Source organism: Pholis gunnellus, assembly GCF_910591455.1.
Source record: "Pholis gunnellus genome assembly, chromosome: 1".
NCBI lineage: Eukaryota > Metazoa > Chordata > Actinopteri > Perciformes > Pholidae > Pholis > Pholis gunnellus.
In genome coordinates, this window is record NC_136528.1 from 7,633,156 (window position 1) to 7,651,750 (window position 18,595).

General features: G+C 40.3%; 1 protein-coding gene across 1 annotated transcript in view; it reads right to left on the minus strand.

Moving 5' to 3' along the window:
- luzp2 (leucine zipper protein 2) overlaps positions 1-18,595 on the minus strand; it is a gene marked incomplete at both ends in the record, with an annotated part of 150,551 nt that overhangs the window by 69,507 nt on the left and 62,449 nt on the right. The window contains one exon of the mRNA XM_079177292.1: positions 3,690-3,807. Within this exon, the coding sequence (XP_079033418.1) occupies positions 3,690-3,807 (118 nt within the window). The remainder of the gene's footprint in view (positions 1-3,689; positions 3,808-18,595) is intronic.

Here is an 18,595-nt window from a genome sequence, read left to right on the forward strand (position 1 = left end):
AGACACATGGGACATATCCCGCACACACACACACATGCACGGAAAAAAAATGTGAATAAACTTCTATTTATTTTTTATTTATTTTCTGACAATTCTATTGGCCCACAAACATGGCCTGAAGCCTGACAACATCCAACCCCCTGCAGAGGAGAAACCATCGCTCAGACTGCAGCTTTAGGAGAAAACGCAGGTTTTCGACAGGGATAACAGATTACAGGCGTTTCTGACCTTGTTGTCTTTACTAGCTGCTGTTGTGCAGTTAAATTCTGCATTTTATAATGCTACTACTGTCTACATGCGGAGGAAGCAAGCTGTCATTGGAGCGATTTGGGAGCGCCGTGTCCAGCGGTGTTATCATCGCTACGCAAAGGGCGTTTTAAGTCACGGTTTGCGGCTTTGAGGAGTGAGATGGACACAAACACTGAGGACTTTCCATTTTGTTATTACTGCTTATTTTGTTCATCACAGCTAATGTAAAGTTCACAAAAAAACTGTAAACGAACAAAAGCAAAAAATGCTCTCCAGTGCAACACGGACTTCAGCCACCAGCAGGGCTACGAGTGTGACAACAGACAACAAGGAAACCGACCAAATGTATTGACTCGTAATATAGTAAAACTTTGATTTAAAGTAAATTTGATGTGTGTGTGAGAGATATCACACAAGACCTGCAGCCTTGTAACTAAGTTTGAAAAATAAAACATTTCCAAGAAATCTCTGTTTGAGTATAAAGACGAAAATTTTAGAGGAAGATCTTCAGCCTGACCTTTTATTATTAAAGAGTACAATAATACTCATTTCTTTTGTCATTTAGCAACCAATCTACTTCCTGTTTACAGACACCCGCATGCCCAGTGTACGTGAATATTCACGTGATATTCGCTTTCAGGCATGTTAGGATGGACGGAAATCATTTCTAAAGCGATTCTGATTCTGAAAAGCCCGTGTGGAGAGTGTTCTTGTTTTAAAACCCTGTTTCAAAACACAAACATATTACTGAGGCTGTAGCCTAGAATGCACCGCGGTTCTGACGTGCAAGACTCTGCATCGATGAAGTGACATTGTCTGGAGTTTGGTTTAATTTCAGCTCAGTGTGAGTCTTTATTCCGTTTTACTGTCATTTACTTTCTGTCGCGCTTGTTTCTCTGGGCTTCTGCACTCCGCTTACTTGTTTCTCTCTCTCTGCGAAAACAAAACCCCGAAGAACAACACAAATGCAGGCTGAAAGTCAGTGTTGTTGGTCTGTCAGAGTCAAAGAGCTACGAGTAAGAAGAAGTCTGCTAATTCATGCAGTTTAAAACGCCATAGGCATTCAGTGCCCACATTGCGGTGTTAAAAACCTTACTTTTGTAGATAACAGCACACTTGTAAAACACTGCAGAAGCAAATGTGTGTGTTTTTTGGGTTTATGTACTGAGGTAGGTCACACAGATACTGGTCTTGAGAAGATGCAGCTTTTATTGCAGAGTCTATTTAAAAGCACGTTCTAAATACAAAGGGAGTTAAGCTTGTATTCATTGATGAAAAAGTAGCTATATGCAGTAGTATAGAAAACTGAGGATGCAAAAACTGTAATGCATCGAGAATTGTTGTGCATCCGAATCTCTGACAGGTGAATCGTAATTTAAACACATTTTGAGGCTGGTGAAGATTCACACTGCTAAATGTCCAAGAGGGAGGCATATTTTACAAGATCATTGTTGCATACACTAATGCGAAGACACTAAATGACTAAAATATATGAATGTATAATTGAGTTTCTTTTCATTTCTTGTCATTGCATAGAGCCATAATGAAGTTGACCTAAACTGACTGGTGGGAAGTGATGTGCAGTATGTATCTGGCACTGAGATAATTGTTTTGTGAAATGCTTATAGACTTATAGTATCTATAATTCAATATGATACATTACTCCATAAAATGATGAAGACCAGAGTTTTTTCCCAACAGGGATACAATATCCTAACTACCATCCACCTAAAGCTGTCTTATGTCTTATTTTTATTCTTACATTATGCAAAATCAGCCTTGCTCTAGGAGTTGGGGAAAACATATTGCATCTTTGGTTTCAGGCCAAATTGAATTAGGGCAAACTAAAGACCAGCAGACATATGCATGCAAAGTGAGGGGTGGGTGTATACAAACATCTTTAGTGATTTTTCATTTCTAAAAACTCTTGTTGTAGCCACACGTTTGTTTACATCCTGGTTTAAAAGGGCTGCAACATTCTTTAAGAGTGAAAGTGTGCCATTAGTTAAAGAAGAAGCTCAGGTCATCATGTTGTGCTGACATTGTTTTCAGGATGGACCTGTTTCGTTTTGTTCACCTGAGCATACTGCCCCATGAACAGCTCGAGCTAAAGCTTTATCATTTAGAGAATATTATAGATCCAAGACGAAACTGACAGAAGGGAGCAGATAGAAGGGTCTACAGTATTTGTTTGAGGGATGTATCCAGGATGTCAAACTGATTCAGCAGAGAAAACAGCTTAAAAAGATAAAGATGAATGCTTAAGCTACAGATCACAGTGCAAACGTGAACCACCACATCACATGGATATTGAGAACACTGTTCCTCTAAAGCAGCATAGGGTTTTATTCACTGTTACAATCATTAAAAAACAAAGGCAGCATGTGTAGACATTCAGTATACCTTTAGTAGCTAGCACAGCATAGTGCTAACGCTAGTCAATGATGTGCCGAGGTTAGCTCCACAGGTTTTTATGTGAAAACGCAATGTTTTAGAAGATTACAATTCCTTCCAACTTCTCGGGGTAGCAAGTATCACAATGACACCATGACTAGCTCCAAATCCAGCCGACTCACTTTCCACGCTGGTCAGAGCTGGCCCGTGCTTCGCTATGATTGGCCGGTCTGTGTTCGAGGGGCGGGATTCAGCAACAGGTCAATTACAAATGGGTCTGCTACTTCAGCACCACGGACAGCACCATGGATTTATCAACACACAGCACGATTAGGCTACTGCTCTTTCAGAACTGGGCCACAGATATTAACTTGCACAAACCTCAGTCTGATTAAGGATCAACGAGTCAGGCAGACTAGACTATTCAACTAAACAACACTCTGCTACCAGGGGATGGAGAAGGGGAATGAAAGGATAACAATGGGCATGCATTTTGGTCAATTTGCTAACAAAAGGGATGGCCTCTCCACTCATCCCCCCACATATTGCTTACTAATCGAGAGCCGGAGCTTTGAAACAGACGAACTGTAGCTTTCCTTTAAGCAGACTATTGACGCTTACAGTTAAATGCTTTGAAAATTGGATGGAACAGTGTCTGCATTTTTGTGAATTGATGTCCTATCAATCCTTCCTGTTCTTCTCTAAAGCTCTTTGTAACTGCTGGTGTCGTTAGTGCTAAAAAGCTATTCACTCACTAATTGATCTGCTTTTCCGTCTCTGAACCGCTTATTCAGTTTTCCAGTAATGCATCACAAACGAAACAATAGCCGGGCTCACCAAATTGAGAAAAAAACATTTGTATATTAATATTTAATAGCAACGTGTCGCTATACAACAGATCGATTGAAAAATAAGAGAGAAGAGTCGTGGGTTTCCCGGTCATCATATGGCTGACGATAGAGGATAACCTCCGGCTCAAACCCCCACGGCCAACTAAGCCTTCCAACATTGCTGAATCTTTCAAAAAGAAACAATACATTTCCAACCTGAAGGTTGCCTTTTATGCTGTCCAGCTCCTTTGATGTCTTGGAGAGCTGGTGCAGGATGCTGCTCCTTTCACTGAAGACCTCCTTTAGCCTCTTTTCCAGCCCATCGTAGCTTTGTCTGTTGAGAGAACGAGAGATTTCCCTATTAAATGTCTGCCTACTGGCTGGGAGAATTCACTCTTTAATGGCACCCTTGGGAAAAAAGAGGTGTTTTAAACTGGATTAAAAGCACTATTGTTAAAGGGTAGAGCAATAGGGGAGAGAACTAATATCTACTCAGAACCCTCCCGGGGATGAATAGAAGAGGGAAAAACCTCTATTCCCTTCAATCAACCAAATTTAGGGAAAGGTCATTTAAAGAGATAGGTCTTTTGACCAGAGGTATGCCCCTGTATCTCCAATTTAAATATCCATGTAGTCCATCCAATTATTAAAGGGGGAAATTATACAGGGCACATTTGTCAAATCCTGTTTTTCTCTTTGAAAAACGGAACTCTATTGATTGGCACAGTGGCGGTGTTCTCGTCATTTATTACTGAGCTTCCAGAGAGGCAAATATCACTCGACAGAATGTTTGCATGAACTACAGCCAGAATAAATGTTTTCTTCTTTATTGTGAGAGACATACTGTAATCACCACCGAGTATCTGGGCACAAAGAAGACATCAAGGGACCTGTAGACAGACTCAGACCAAATGAAAGCTCGGGAGTTAGATGACCTAACAAATGTGGCATTTGGTGGCTCCATAGTTGACTTTAATTACTTTTTATCCGTTTAATCGTCATGATCAGAGATAAGAGTTATAAGTCACCATTGGTTCCGTTTCACTGTCTGACACAAATCTAAAAACTTCTTTCATTTAAATCAAACATTGTTTACTGACTCGAGGACGGCAAAAACTCTTCTGGGAGGCATTTGAAATGAAGTTTATCTGAATGCGTTACCCTGCTCATAAAATAGACTCAAGGCCATACATATCCCATAATGCCCATACATTTGATTACTTTGACTCTTCTAATTGTTTATAATTGACAATTGAGGCCCCTTAAGACCTGCTCTTCTGCAGATAGCAGTAAGCGGACGCGGAAAACAAAAATATTACGTGTCAACATGTGACCTTAATAATAGAACCAGAATCCACTTTTGTGAGGAGAGTTTTCTTCTTTGCCAGGAAAAGGTGTGTTTTTCAGGATGTTAAGGAGTGAAACGGCCCTGCTTTACTTCTGACTCTGTTCCTTTGCAGCTAGGCTAAACAACTGATTTAACAACTAAAATGTACACTGGGACTGTCATAGTAAACAACCACCGAGAGTGATGCAAAGAATAAACCAATTTCACTCTTCAACAGGCACTAATATATGAGAGCTAATTTGAGATTGATGTATTGAGGTTAATAAGCTAAACAAAGGCCCTGCAAAACACTTGAAGAAGATGCAGTAAATTCAAAGTTACCTTTGAATTAATAATAGATCGGTTCTTTGAAAGGTTTTTCAGAAACTTTTTACGTTCAGCCGGTAGTTGTAACATTTTATTTGTATTTAAATGATATGACATACACATGGAGATATGGTTGATCACAAGTAAACCGGATCCAAGTTTAAAATCTATAGTTATGGAAAAATGTTCCCAGCAAACACCAACACAGCTTGTTATAGAAATGAAGATTTTTCTTTTGACAACAAGAAATTCATGACCAGAATGATTTGCTCTTTTTACTCTCCTGTAATCAGACACTCTAAGTGGCAGCGGCAGCTTCAAGCAAAGCACACACACTTGCTATAGCTGAATAATTACATGCTGGTAGTCACACAATCTCTCACTTACATGAATCACTTTTCATAGGAGAACCGTTTCTCACTTGCTACTGTAGGTTCAAATAAAATAAATTAAAAAAAACGTAAATGCTCGTGAATGGAGCCGAGAGACGCCGCATTGTTCTGAATTCACGGCTTCCTTTCAGCCCGGGCCGTCTTCCAAAAACCCTGTGCAACCTCCGTCATGGATCCCAGCAGCAGATCATACACAATAACACATAAATCACTCATAGAAAAGCAACACCTGGGAAATAAATACATAACACGGCGTACTGAGTCCCACACATGACTCGCCACCATATGGCATTGGCAGGGGGGATTTATTGCAGGTTCAACGGGGGAAGGTGGGGTGAGAGATTTCTCCCTGTCTGCCATATTATTCACTACCCGATGGAACAGGCCCTTGGGTATTCTGTGAAATGAATAGGACCCATAATTTGAGGCCAACTGACACAGAAACAGGTATATCATAAGGCTCTTAAATAAAGTCTGGATTCTTTTCCCCACCCGATCGCCTATAAACTGCTCATTACAACAAACAAAGGGTAACAGCTGCATGACTGCACCATGACCACTGTTCTAGCAGCCTCCTCCCACACAAAGATGCCCCTTTTTCAAGTTAGAGAAGTGTGATAAAGAGGACCAGAATGATTGACAAAAAGGCTTATGATCAGAAATGGCACCACCAGGCACATGGCCATAGAGCAGCGGTGGAGACATCTGCAGTTTGAAATCAGTCCCTGGCTGTCTTTGTGAAACTCATCAAACTCCCGAGACTGAGAGGAAAGTCATCATTTATTTGATCCGATTATTGAGGACAAATATTTCCGTACCCTTGAAGTCACAGCGGGTCTCTGAGTTATATCATGTTGACCCTGCAGTGTGGATAGAACTGCTGAGGCTAAAGGAAACGCCTCTGAATACCACAGTCAACATCCAGAGCAATGGCTCAATAAAGGAAGCCTAAAAAGTGACATCCTGCCTCACAGAGAGTGCTGCAGGAGCTCATAGTCCACTGTTGACAAAGGCCGGTCTGTAAATAAAACATATATCCAGTAAAACATACGTGTAGCTTCTCTGGACAGCCTACTTCAACTGCTGATCACATACTGTACCTCAGATGACACAGCAGTAAAACCTTTCCTCCTTTCTTTTTCTGCCCACACATTTTTGTCACAGTCCACCACCGTTTTTCATCACATTAACTCAAATATGTTGCTCGAAATAAAACTAATATGTAACCTGGGGAACAACAGACAACATAAACACTTGCTTGCGCATGAAATAAGTATGGAAATCAAGCAAATGTAAACAATGCAACATAAGTATGGAAAACCCGTTACATAAAACGTTTGTTTGACCCATCTACCTCCGCTCCCAGCCTCCAACCTTTTGTGGTATTTTTGTGTCTTTATGCATCATCAGACTTTGTCTCTGAGCGTCTGTATTATACTCCCTGGGAATGAGAAGAGGCTGGATGTAACGTATTGTGTAAAGTTGTTGTGTTGCTACACCTATAGCCTTCTCTCATCTTTACTTATTTGTTTCTCCATCTCTTTTGTGCTTTGTTATATTTCATATATGCTGTTCGGGAGCATATGGAACTGGGGAATCATTCCTCTGCCCATGTTGTTTGCTCTGTTGATACTAAAAAAGAAAAGAAAAAAATATATAGCCGCAAGTGGCCATTCTGGGTTGAAGCCCTTTTTCTCTCAACAGGAGGAAGCAGCTCAATTGCCAAAATAAAAGCCACGGGCAGCAGCGAGCAGGTTTTGGGCTTCAGAAAGTCTAAATGAGGAGTGAGACCAATCACACACTGGTTTCTTCATGACCATGTATTCAGCCTGTCGGTAATTGCACACTGATAGCACCAACAGTCAAAGTTCTTGGCATTTAGGTAATGTTTCAACAGTATAATGATAATGCCTTTTTATTGTCATATACATATACACATACACAAAATTTGACCTCTGCATTTGACCCATCCCTAGGGAGCAGTGGGCTGCTGAGAAAGCGCCCGGGGAGCAGTTAATCAAAAATATAACAACTTTGGTGGCGTTTGGACCAACTGTAATGATTTACATGTTTTGAACTGATCGAGCGATTCAACCATGTCATAAAACAGACTCTTGTGGACAAACGGTTGTTATCTTTGATATAGTTATGTGCTGAGCCAAGTCCTTTTGAAGGTCATTGGCCAATATCTTGAAAACTAATTAAGAGTGGGTGACCGCGGCTAAGTGGAGAGCAGGGCCGTGTGTAAGTCGCTTTAGATAAATGACTGTAATGTAAGATATCAACAATCTTTTGAAAAACTCAAAATGGTGGAAAATCTAGTCTGGTAGGCTAATATGGCCCAAGAGGCTTTTTTTGTAGAGCACCATGAGCTGGATATGTGCGTTCATTTTCAAGGTGTGAGGTGTGAGGTGTTAGGTCAAGACAGTGTGAGGGGTGTGGCCTCTCCAAAATCGCATTTTTGGGGCGTTAATTACTCTGCCACCATGTGGCCAATTGAAGTCACATTTCTGGCTAAACACTTGCACGTCATTTCCAGTTATTGGGCCACGTCTCATGTTTCTGTTTCATGTTTTCCAGCTCACAGGAATTTGAGCCGCTTTGGCAGGCAACAAATAACAACAAACCGAAACAAATTCAATGGGGTTATGGCCCTTCTGAGCTTAAACCCTAACAGAACTGAGTTGATACCCATCACAAAAACATGGCTCCACATTTGTAGAGAGGGATACAACTTAATTGAGGATATCATCCACCATCTTTCGCTTAGCAATTAGCTGCAGTAAAATAGTCACAGAGGAGCTCAGTGTGTTAGCAGGTTGAGTGATCTAATGTCTCCCCATCCCCAACGTTAACTCTCATTGCTATTTTTGGAAAATTTGCAGGAGACAGCCGGTGGTTCAGACAAGGACAAATTAAAGGATTCCCCTGGGCTCAGTGTCTTTGGAGGCTCCTCCGCTACCAGACCTGTTATTTTAATACCCACCCAGAGCTGAAAGCTGAGCACTATCAATCATTCATTCCACACGTCAACTATACACATAATCCAATGACCGTAATATACACACAGCCAAGAATCTGTCCTTTTTCCCCCACTGTTCTTGGAAATTAAACAACCAGAGTAAGACCCTGTTTATCTTATTACTGAAACATGTATCATCCATGACGACAAACAAATGAACAAAATCAAAAAGCAAATTGGCCAAGTAACTCTTCAAACTAAAATATTTCACTTTTTTGTATTTTGAAACAACCTTATCTCATGTTATGGATTTGTCAGTAATGTCCAAAATCACATGTGATAACATGTAAAATAACTTATTTAGTCCAAATAAAGAAGTGCCACCTGACAGGGTCAATTCAGGGCAAAGAAGGCCCAGAAACAAACTCTGGTTCCTTTGGCAGTTTATTCCCTAAGTGCTGATGGAATGTCTTGCAGCCTGTTTCTGCCACTGTGTATGTGTGGTTCCTTTATTTACCAGAATCAACAAAGACAACATTATCATCATTATTAAAACATTATCACCCATCAGTTTTTGGACCAAGCTTATATACAAATTGTACAATATTCACTGTCATTTGTCAGTGAATGCAATGGGATTGAAGGTTGGTAATCTTTAAAAACCTTTTTGATATTCTTGTTGAAATTCTCATTACATCCTTACAGCAATCAATGAGTCAAATGCTCTGAGAAAGAAAAAAAAAGAACACAAATCTGTTATCTGTTCATTCCAATGTAATGATTGGATGGAACAATTATCTGCAATTGTTTGCCTTTATGTATTCTGCCCGTGTACTCATTGGCATCAACAGAGTCCTCCACAAGCTGCTAGCTTGACAGCTGAGTACTAACAATAGCCATGTTCGTAGTGTACGTTCATCATGATGTTTTTGTGGGAGTGACTTTGGAGGGAGGCCTGAAGAGACGAGCTGTGATTGTTGCCGACTTAGTGACTTTCTTGTTGGATTTATCCACTTTTGGAACACTGGGCTGGGTATTTTGGTTAGATGATTGTTTGAATCTAGCATACTCCTGCTAGTTTCTCAAGATTACCAACAATGCCTTCAAAACGAATAGTACTTCCAGCTTTGTATTTGTTTTGATATTTATGGTATGTTTTCACAAAGCAGTCTAGTTAAGTTTACTTCATTACACATTAGAAGGGTTCTTTTTGTGTTTCCATTTGCAAAAGTTGTGGGTAGTTGTGTTGAACGTTTTGGCCGGCACACTACGTACACTATGCCGTCAAACTGACCGTGTGCAGATCCTTTGTTTGGTTGCTGTTTATTAAAAAGGATTCCGCGAGTGTCACGTTGAGGATGATGCCACAGCAATTTCAGCTAAGAATCCAACCTACACTGAAGCGGTACAATCTGCAGCGGAATAACAGGCATGGTAAAAAAAAGACCAAAAAAGACTACCAAAAGTGAGTCGTGTCGAGTCGAGCAGAGACGTACCATGCGGTGGAAAGAAGACTTAAGGAAATCCTCTCACATCATGTACTTATTACATAAACATGTGATGATAGTAGATGCACAGATTGTGTCAGTGTTTGTCAGAGGGCCCAATCAGCGCTGCCTCCAAGTCTTGGACCAGAAAATGAAAACACATTCCAAACAGCGAGTGCAGTGCCAGTGTTACGCATGCTAACACACCGTGCCATGTCCCTGATTGTAGGATCAAAGTTAAATATTTATTATTTTACAAGGCGGCAGTCAGAAACCAACAGCTCCTAAGCATAAAAGGCGGTTTATTTGCCGTCATGCAGATTACAGGCAGACAGCGGTTTATGTGCTACTTCCAATTTCAGGCTGGATTAATTATGCCATTAGGAGGGGGCAAATAAATAGTTTTAATAAGGGGGACTGCCCAAGGCCTGTCAGCGTATTAATATATTCCTCTGGCAGAGCATGACCACCATCCAACATCTGCAACTAAAGCCAGTCATGTTTACCAACTGTTGTAAAAACATCGCAGACAGCAGGGAATATTAATTGCATGCATGTCGGGATGTCTGACACTACATTTTCTTTAATTGTTTATTGGGGGGGGGACATGGTTATACAATTGGTCGGGAGGAAGCTAATTTTGCTCAGTCAACAAAAGGTCAAAGTAACGCACAACATATCCAGGATATCTATTGAAAATGTACACTTGAGAGTTCATAAAATATATCACCAATCCTAAGCAATGCAAACATATTAAATAATGTATAATACTGACGTTATGGTAAGTTTAATTCCATGTTTTATTGGTATTACTTTGAACTGTCGGTAATATGAGAGGGACATGGAATCTAACTAATGCCTTTTTTGTGTTATTTGTAGTGCCAGTGTTGCCGGAATCATTCTTTTATCTCACATGTTATCCTGCTGGTTATAGACTTCATCAAAGATCATTTATTACTGCCCAAAGTGCCCCCGAACTTCTAAAATTGTCTCCCAGCTTGCTAGTTTTTCTGAGAAAGTTATTTACCACTCTGTGTGTTCTTTGTTTCTGACAAGCACAATGCTACAACCTGCCCTCTAGGGTATTATTGCAGTGCTGTTGTGGCAAACACAAAGTTTTCAGCATGTCACTGACACTGCAGTTGTTGAGGAATAGTTTCTCTTCCCAGCTCGGCCAATAAATGTACGAACAATATTTTCACATTTTAGTTCACTGAACAAATTATTCAGTTAACTAAAATAAACGATAGTTAATAGAAGCATTCGATATATCTTGATGAAGCTGAGAAGCAAAATAATAAGTAAGTGCTCCAAATGAGATAATTAAAATGCCAATCTGATCATATAACTGAAAAATAATGATTTGGAAGCAAGAACCATCCAACAATGAGAGCCTGGATGTATCTGCAAAATAATTAAGTGGAAAGCTATTTCTATTTAAGGACTTCATCATTTAGATAGATGAAATTAAAATAGTGTCAACCAATTTTACACATGAGCAATAAATGCAGATATTCTGCACATCTCACTCTTTCTTGAATTATGCGATTGTAAAAAGAATGGATTTTCTGCCTTCAGGCGTGTTTGTGTGAGAATGTTGACCTCTGGTTAATCACGTAGACTGTCAAGAAATGTTTTAAAAGTCTTTTTTGGAATTATTATTCCTTGCAGGCTACGTTTGAGCAGTTGATAAAGAAATCACTGTGGCAGTGATGAAAAGGATATAAGATCTCTCCATTCTCACATCCTTCTAATCTGCTCATTACCTAAGTTATGAAATGTTCCACCAAGGGAGGCATAAGGCATTGAAATAGAAATATTATTAATTAATAAGAACATATTAAGATGAATAATTCAATGATTACTCAGAGGCATTTTCAGGCATAAGTAGATGCCAATTACTTTCCCTCGACGTTTAACACTATCATGCTCTGCATGTACTTGGAAACAATACTGTTTCTAGAAAGATAGGTACAGATGAGACGAAATACGCAACCGAGCCGTGAATCTTCAGCTGGAAAATCGAAGAATAAAGCAAATTAAATTATGCCAAAAATATCGTCCTTCACCCACAGCATTTCAGTGAATATAATTAAATAATCAAAATAAAATAAGATAGTTTCTCTCTTTGTCTCTTGATCAGTTTTACCTTCAGCCATACGTAGAGAGAAAGGGAAGTCCTGAGTGTGTTTCTCTGTCTCCTGCTTTGGTTGAGCTCATCGGACTCTGTTCTCTCTGTCATCATGCACAATCCAAATCATATTTACAGCGACACAACACCCAGCGTGACTGGAAAAGCTGCATTTGATTCAAAATGAACTAGGTCAAAGCCCATTTTGTTCTGACCGATAAAATATATTCACACACAGTGTATTTCACATAATGCATACATTCGGCATCACAGGGATGCCGACATTCAGTTTGTACTGTACGTCTTTCTTCAGCTCGAGGTATGATATCGATGTGACTCATTCCGCCTTCCGATGGCAGAATCTACAGTATATCGCACAAAATGACGGCTTTAAAAGCATCCCAAGAACCTCTTACGGCTGCCAGCTTCAATTAAATCTGGGATTTGAGTGTATCGAATGCAATTCCGCCCATCCTCGCTTTTCAAAGCGGTGCAACACTGTGTTTCCAGCTTCAGTAATTGTTGTGCTATAATCAAGCTGGATTGAGCTTGGACTTTTTTTGTTTACTCTGAAAGGCGGACTCTGCCAGACATCAGTGCTCACTGCTATTGCGAACGATAAAGCGGTCTTTCTTACGTGGGAGAGCCTCACCTTCCTTTCCCCCTATGACAACATCTAATCCAGCATTGTCTACAGTGTTTTCAGAGAATGCTACAAGAAGTAATCTGTTTTACACCAGAGGAAACATCCTCAGGATATGAGCACCACGAGCTCAAAGCTGAATGTTTATTCCTTCATTTGCGAGAGCAACAGCACACTGAGAGAAAGTGCCCAACATGTAAAATGTGAAACAAACAAATACACAAACAAATCCTCTCCCAGGATTTATCATCTTTTCTTAAAGGGTTTTGTTTTTTTGGCCCCATGTTGCGTGACCCACCCAGGGAAGGTTTTCTGAGTTAATTGATGCTTCTTTACTCGGTGTAATAGAAGTGTAAATGGAAGATCTTTGGGCTAATACACGTTTTATTGGGCCTCATGAAAGAAGCGACATACGAACAAATATCCTCTTATTTTGGTTTGTATCCACAATGTGTTCTTATTCTATTTGTATCCATTGTTTTCTTGGATTCATTCATGTTTGCTTGTTTTTAATATTGAAAAAAAACATTTATTTTATCGCCCACAGATTGTTTGTCCAACGGAAAGAAACATAATTTTTAAATTTGTGGAAAATAAAAAATAAACACATAGAATGAAATGTATGTAATTATATGTTTTAGAGTAATTATAGTGATTGGATTCTTACATTTATTGGCTAAATAAATACTCACATGTTTACTTTGTTAGGTTTATGCAACAGTAACACAAATTCACTACTTCTTCTTGCGGCTATTTTTTTGGTGGCATGTCGCCAATTCTTGGGCATGTGCCAGAGATTTTGCACACTGCAAAACACCTGCCCTTATTTAGTGTTTAGGGAGTGCTACCTATGCTAATAATGTATAATCAGCAACACGCCATCCATTTATTATAAAGTGGTATTCAGGACTTCTCCTATATTTTCTCTTAATTTAAGGATATTTAGAATTAAGAAATTAAAGAGAATGTTGCTGTTCAAGGCCCATATATAGAAACGTAAACATAAATGTGATGGAGTTCCTATATAATGCATTGCGCTGGTAAAAAAGTATAAATCCAGGAATAAGACGAGTGAAGCACTTCGAGGACAACAAAACACTTTTCAATGAAGCAGAATATTGTTTAACCTCTTAAAACTGAGGCCTTTAAAAACAACACCTTAAACTCCCTTCAGCTGATGTGAAACATGGATTTGCAGGTTTTCCCAGGGCAGAGGTGGTAAGTGCTTAATGGAGGATTTCAGCCACATGATGACACAAAGCACTTGTTAAAATACCTCTGTGTGTGTGATCACACTTTTTGCAAACAGCACAGAGCGACTCTGTCCAGCTGGTCAATATGAACTTTAAGCCAACTTCAACACGACACGCGTCGTGGGGTGGGTAAAAAAAAAAGGTGTGTGCAGCTGTTAATTATCAAACTAATTGTCGCCTTGTATTCAAGCTCACACATTTGGTCACGGACTGATGTTCGGTTATGGACTGATGTTTAGTCACAGACTGATGTTTAGTCACGGACTGATGTTTAGTCACAGAATGATGTTTGGTCACGGACTGATGTTTGGTCACAGACTGATGTTTAGTCACAGACTGATGTTTGGTCACGGACTGATGTTTGGTCACAGACTGATGTTTGGTCACGGACTGATGTTTGGTCACAGACTGATGTTTGGTCACGGACTGATGTTTGGTCACAGACTGATGTTTGGTCACGGACTGATTAGTCACAGACTGATGTTTGGTCACGGACTGATGTTTGGTCACAGACTGATGTTTGGTCACGGACTGATGTTTGGTCACAGACTGATGTTTGGTCACAGACTGATGTTTGGTCACGGACTGATGTTTGGTCACAGACTGATGTTTGGTCACAGACTGATGTTTGGTCACGGACTGATGTTTGGTCACAGACTGATTAGTCACAGACTGATGTTTGGTCACGGACTGATGTTTAGTCACAGACTGATGTTTAGTCACGGACTGATGTTTAGTCACAGAATGATGTTTGGTTACGGACTGATTAGTCACAGACTGATGTTTGGTCACGGACTGATGTTTGGTCACAGACTGATGTTTGGTCACGGACTGATGTTTGGTCACAGACTGATGTTTGGTCACGGACTGATGTTTGGTCACAGACTGATGTTTGGTCACAGACTGATGTTTGGTCACGGACTGATGTTTGGTCACAGACTGATTAGTCACAGACTGATGTTTGGTCACGGACTGATGTTTAGTCACAGACTGATGTTTAGTCACGGACTGATGTTTAGTCACAGAATGATGTTTGGTTACGGACTGATTAGTCACAGACTGATGTTTGGTCACGGACTGATGTTTGGTCACAGACTGATGTTTGGTCACAGACTGATGTTTGGTCACGGACTGATGTTTGGTCACAGACTGATTAGTCACAGACTGATGTTTGGTCACGGACTGATGTTTGGTCACGGACTGATGTTTGGTCACGGACTGATGTTTGGTCACAGACTGATGTTTGGTCACGGACTGATGTTTGGTCACAGACTGATTAGTCACAGACTGATGTTTGGTCACGGACTGATGTTTGGTCACGGACTGATGTTTGGTCACGGACTGATTAGTCACAGACTGATGTTTGGTAATGGACTGATGTTTGGTCACAGACTGATGTTTGGTCACGGACTGATGTTTGGTCACGGACTGATGTTTAGTCACTGACTGATTAGTCACAGACTGATGTTTAGTCACGGACTGATGTTTGGTCACAGACTGATGTTTGGTCATGGCATTTTTCTAACGCTCTGGGTCGCCCAGCGCTTCAAATTATAGCACTCCACTGCGGTCGCAGTATTAAAACGTGGTTCACATTTTGAATTCAAACAAAAACACTTGCTCAGGTTTAGGCAACAAAACCACCAAGTTAGATTTTGGAAAAACATCGTCGTTGGGCTTAAAATAACGGCAGGTAAGTAAAATGTAAATGACGCGGCATAAGTATACAGATAACATATCAAAAACATCACTAACGTAATATCAAAAAAACACAAAAATCACTCACAAAAATTCCAATGTGGTCCAAGATCTGGGCCACTTTCCTATCTGGTCCTATATCTGATACATATCCCCTCAATGGCCTCAGAGCTTTATGGACTACTTGTGTTCAGCTCTAGTACTTATTTATTCTGGCTTATGCCGGCTTATCATTTAAAGCGAGGCAATACACCTCCAGTACAATACGCTGCTGGAGACCCTTACATGTGCTGTTGCACACAAACATAAATAGCTCGGGTTTTTTTGCTCATCTGTTATAGCGGTATGAAAGCATGAAGGTGTAAAATAACTGAAAGACTTATGCTATTGGACAAATATCACTCATCTACCTGCAGCTTTTCGGCTTTGTCTTGTCTCCCTCTGTCTGACCGATGGCTGAGAAGTTGGGAACCGGCAGATGCATCTGATTCACACATCAAGGGCAATCAGTGGAGCTTCTCCCCAACTTCCAAGGGCCACTCAGGGACAACACACGAGGACGAGTAAAGCCAGGCAGAGGGGATGGCGGGGGGGGGGGGGGGGGGGGGGGGGGGGGGGTGAGGTTGAGAATCCTGAATTGGATGACGGATGTGACTTGATTAGTGGTTAACTACCCTGCTGGTGCACCACTCTGCTCTGGATGAGAAACCCGCTGGCGGCTGGATTATCAATTTGGAGTAGGCAAGACTCTATTTGAATGTATTGTTTCATTCCAGGCGGGCTGACAGTTCCAGGGCCTTTGTCTTTTTGACTGAGCTCAGGACTTGGCTTTCAGGCTCTTACTTGCCTCAGTGGTTTGCCACCTCACCAACTCTTTAATAAAATCTCCTATCAAGCCTTTCATCTGATTTATTCGTGTTGTGTTGGTTTATTGAAGCACCTGCACCTGCCACAACATCCCGGTTCTCAGACAAACCAGCTGGCCACGGTTAGGACCGACGTGATGAGACTCGACGCAAAGTCAAAGTCTTTTCTCACCACTGCCGAACAAAGGAAGATAGCTGAAAGGAATATGAGGACTGACAAGAGGAGATTTTGATCGGCTTGAAAAGTCACAAATTCAGACACTGAAACTAAATGTCAGAGCGGTGTAAGCTCCATTTGGTTTATTCTGTGGACCATGACACAGTCTCGCATATAAAAACCTGATTTATTGTCATACAGCTGGTCCAACTAGAATATCTGAGAAGGATCACGGAGAACTTATCTTAAGGGATATATAGATATATAGATATATATCTCAAACAGCTCGGCATTTGGTATGATCATAAATAGAATAAATACAATTATAAGTGTTTGGAGGGAGGTTTATAAATGTGTTCTATGCTAAGATTATAGTTTATTAACCTTGATTATTTCAAGAGTTGTTCATTTGTTTTTGCAGTGTCATACAGCCATTCAGCTGGAACCTAATTCTACACATGTTAAAAACAGACCCATGGTAGACACTGTCCTCCGGGGAGAGTATGTTTACGTTCATGTGACAAAGACTTCTGTTGGCTACAGTAATATTAGGGATGTCACTGTGCCAGACATTTTGTAGATACCAACAGCAGTACAATTCCACGATTCTCGATACCCAACTCAATACCACGGTAAAAAAACAACAGTAAATCCCATGTACTACGCGTGTATCTCCATGTATCCTTGATAGTTTTATTGTTTTTTGGTGTTTTGTAATGGAGCAAACTGGGACTACAATCTGTATTTTGTTGTTTGCAACCCTGTTGTACAATGACAATAAACTAACCTTGTAAGAAAAGAAAAGAAAAAAATGATCTGCCTCAAATTTTTCAGAATACAATTTGTATGTATTGTTGAAAAAGAAGACAAAATGTCTGGTGTGTCGTGTGACGTATGGAGGAGGAGGATCAACATAAGTGTTGTTTTGGCTTCAAACTGACGGACAATATATTTCAAGGTATCGCCACAATCATTCCCCAACCTTACCCACGTGTTTATCAGCGTCACTGTGACAACTGAGGTCCCCTATCCTTAGCAAAGCAACGATGTTTCCCTCAGCTCACCCATAGTGGTAAAACTGATTTACTTATCAACCGTGACTTATAACCACATGGAAGGTGAAGAGAAAGGATGTCCTCCTGCCAATAGATGACCAATCAGAAAACACTTCTGTCGTTACCTTCGAGGACACCGTTTTGTTGTTGGATTTGGAGAATGCGTTGTAAGATACTGAATCTAAACTTTACTTTATTCAACCTTTCAATTTCAATTTGCAGATCATTTTGAAATGTTAACAATAGGATTTGTGCCACTATAAAGGCATTTACTTAAAAGGAAACCTTTTTTTTAGTAAAACCAGTTTTGCAATTCTTAAACTTTTCTTTTTCTGTGTGTAATTGCCAGTTTGACTCAGCCTTTGAAAATGTCGTATGGCGTCTTCTGTGGCTCCGGAGCCGCTTTGACACTGGCTGTGTCAAAATCCACCCCCTCAGTCACTCGTTGACTATTCATTATATAATAGAACATTCAACAAAGTTATATTATGGGACGTGTAGGCTCTCATGATCTGGAGATAAACCCATAATGTGACCATTTAGTTTTAAATAGTTTTCTCTGAAGCAATATTTCAGAGAACACGTGTGTTATTTACATATCCTGACGTATCTCCAGATACATACGAGTGAGCCATGATCTTAAACAACCCCTTGCATACCACACTGGATGATTTTTGTCTATACTTTTTCTAAAAACACTTGTTAAAATACGATGTTATAAACTCGTAGCTTTCCCAAAAGCCTACCTACTGAACTGTACCCTTGCATGTTGTGCATTTCCATTCCTCCTCTCTGGCAAATTGAGTTAAATGTGCATTTATTTA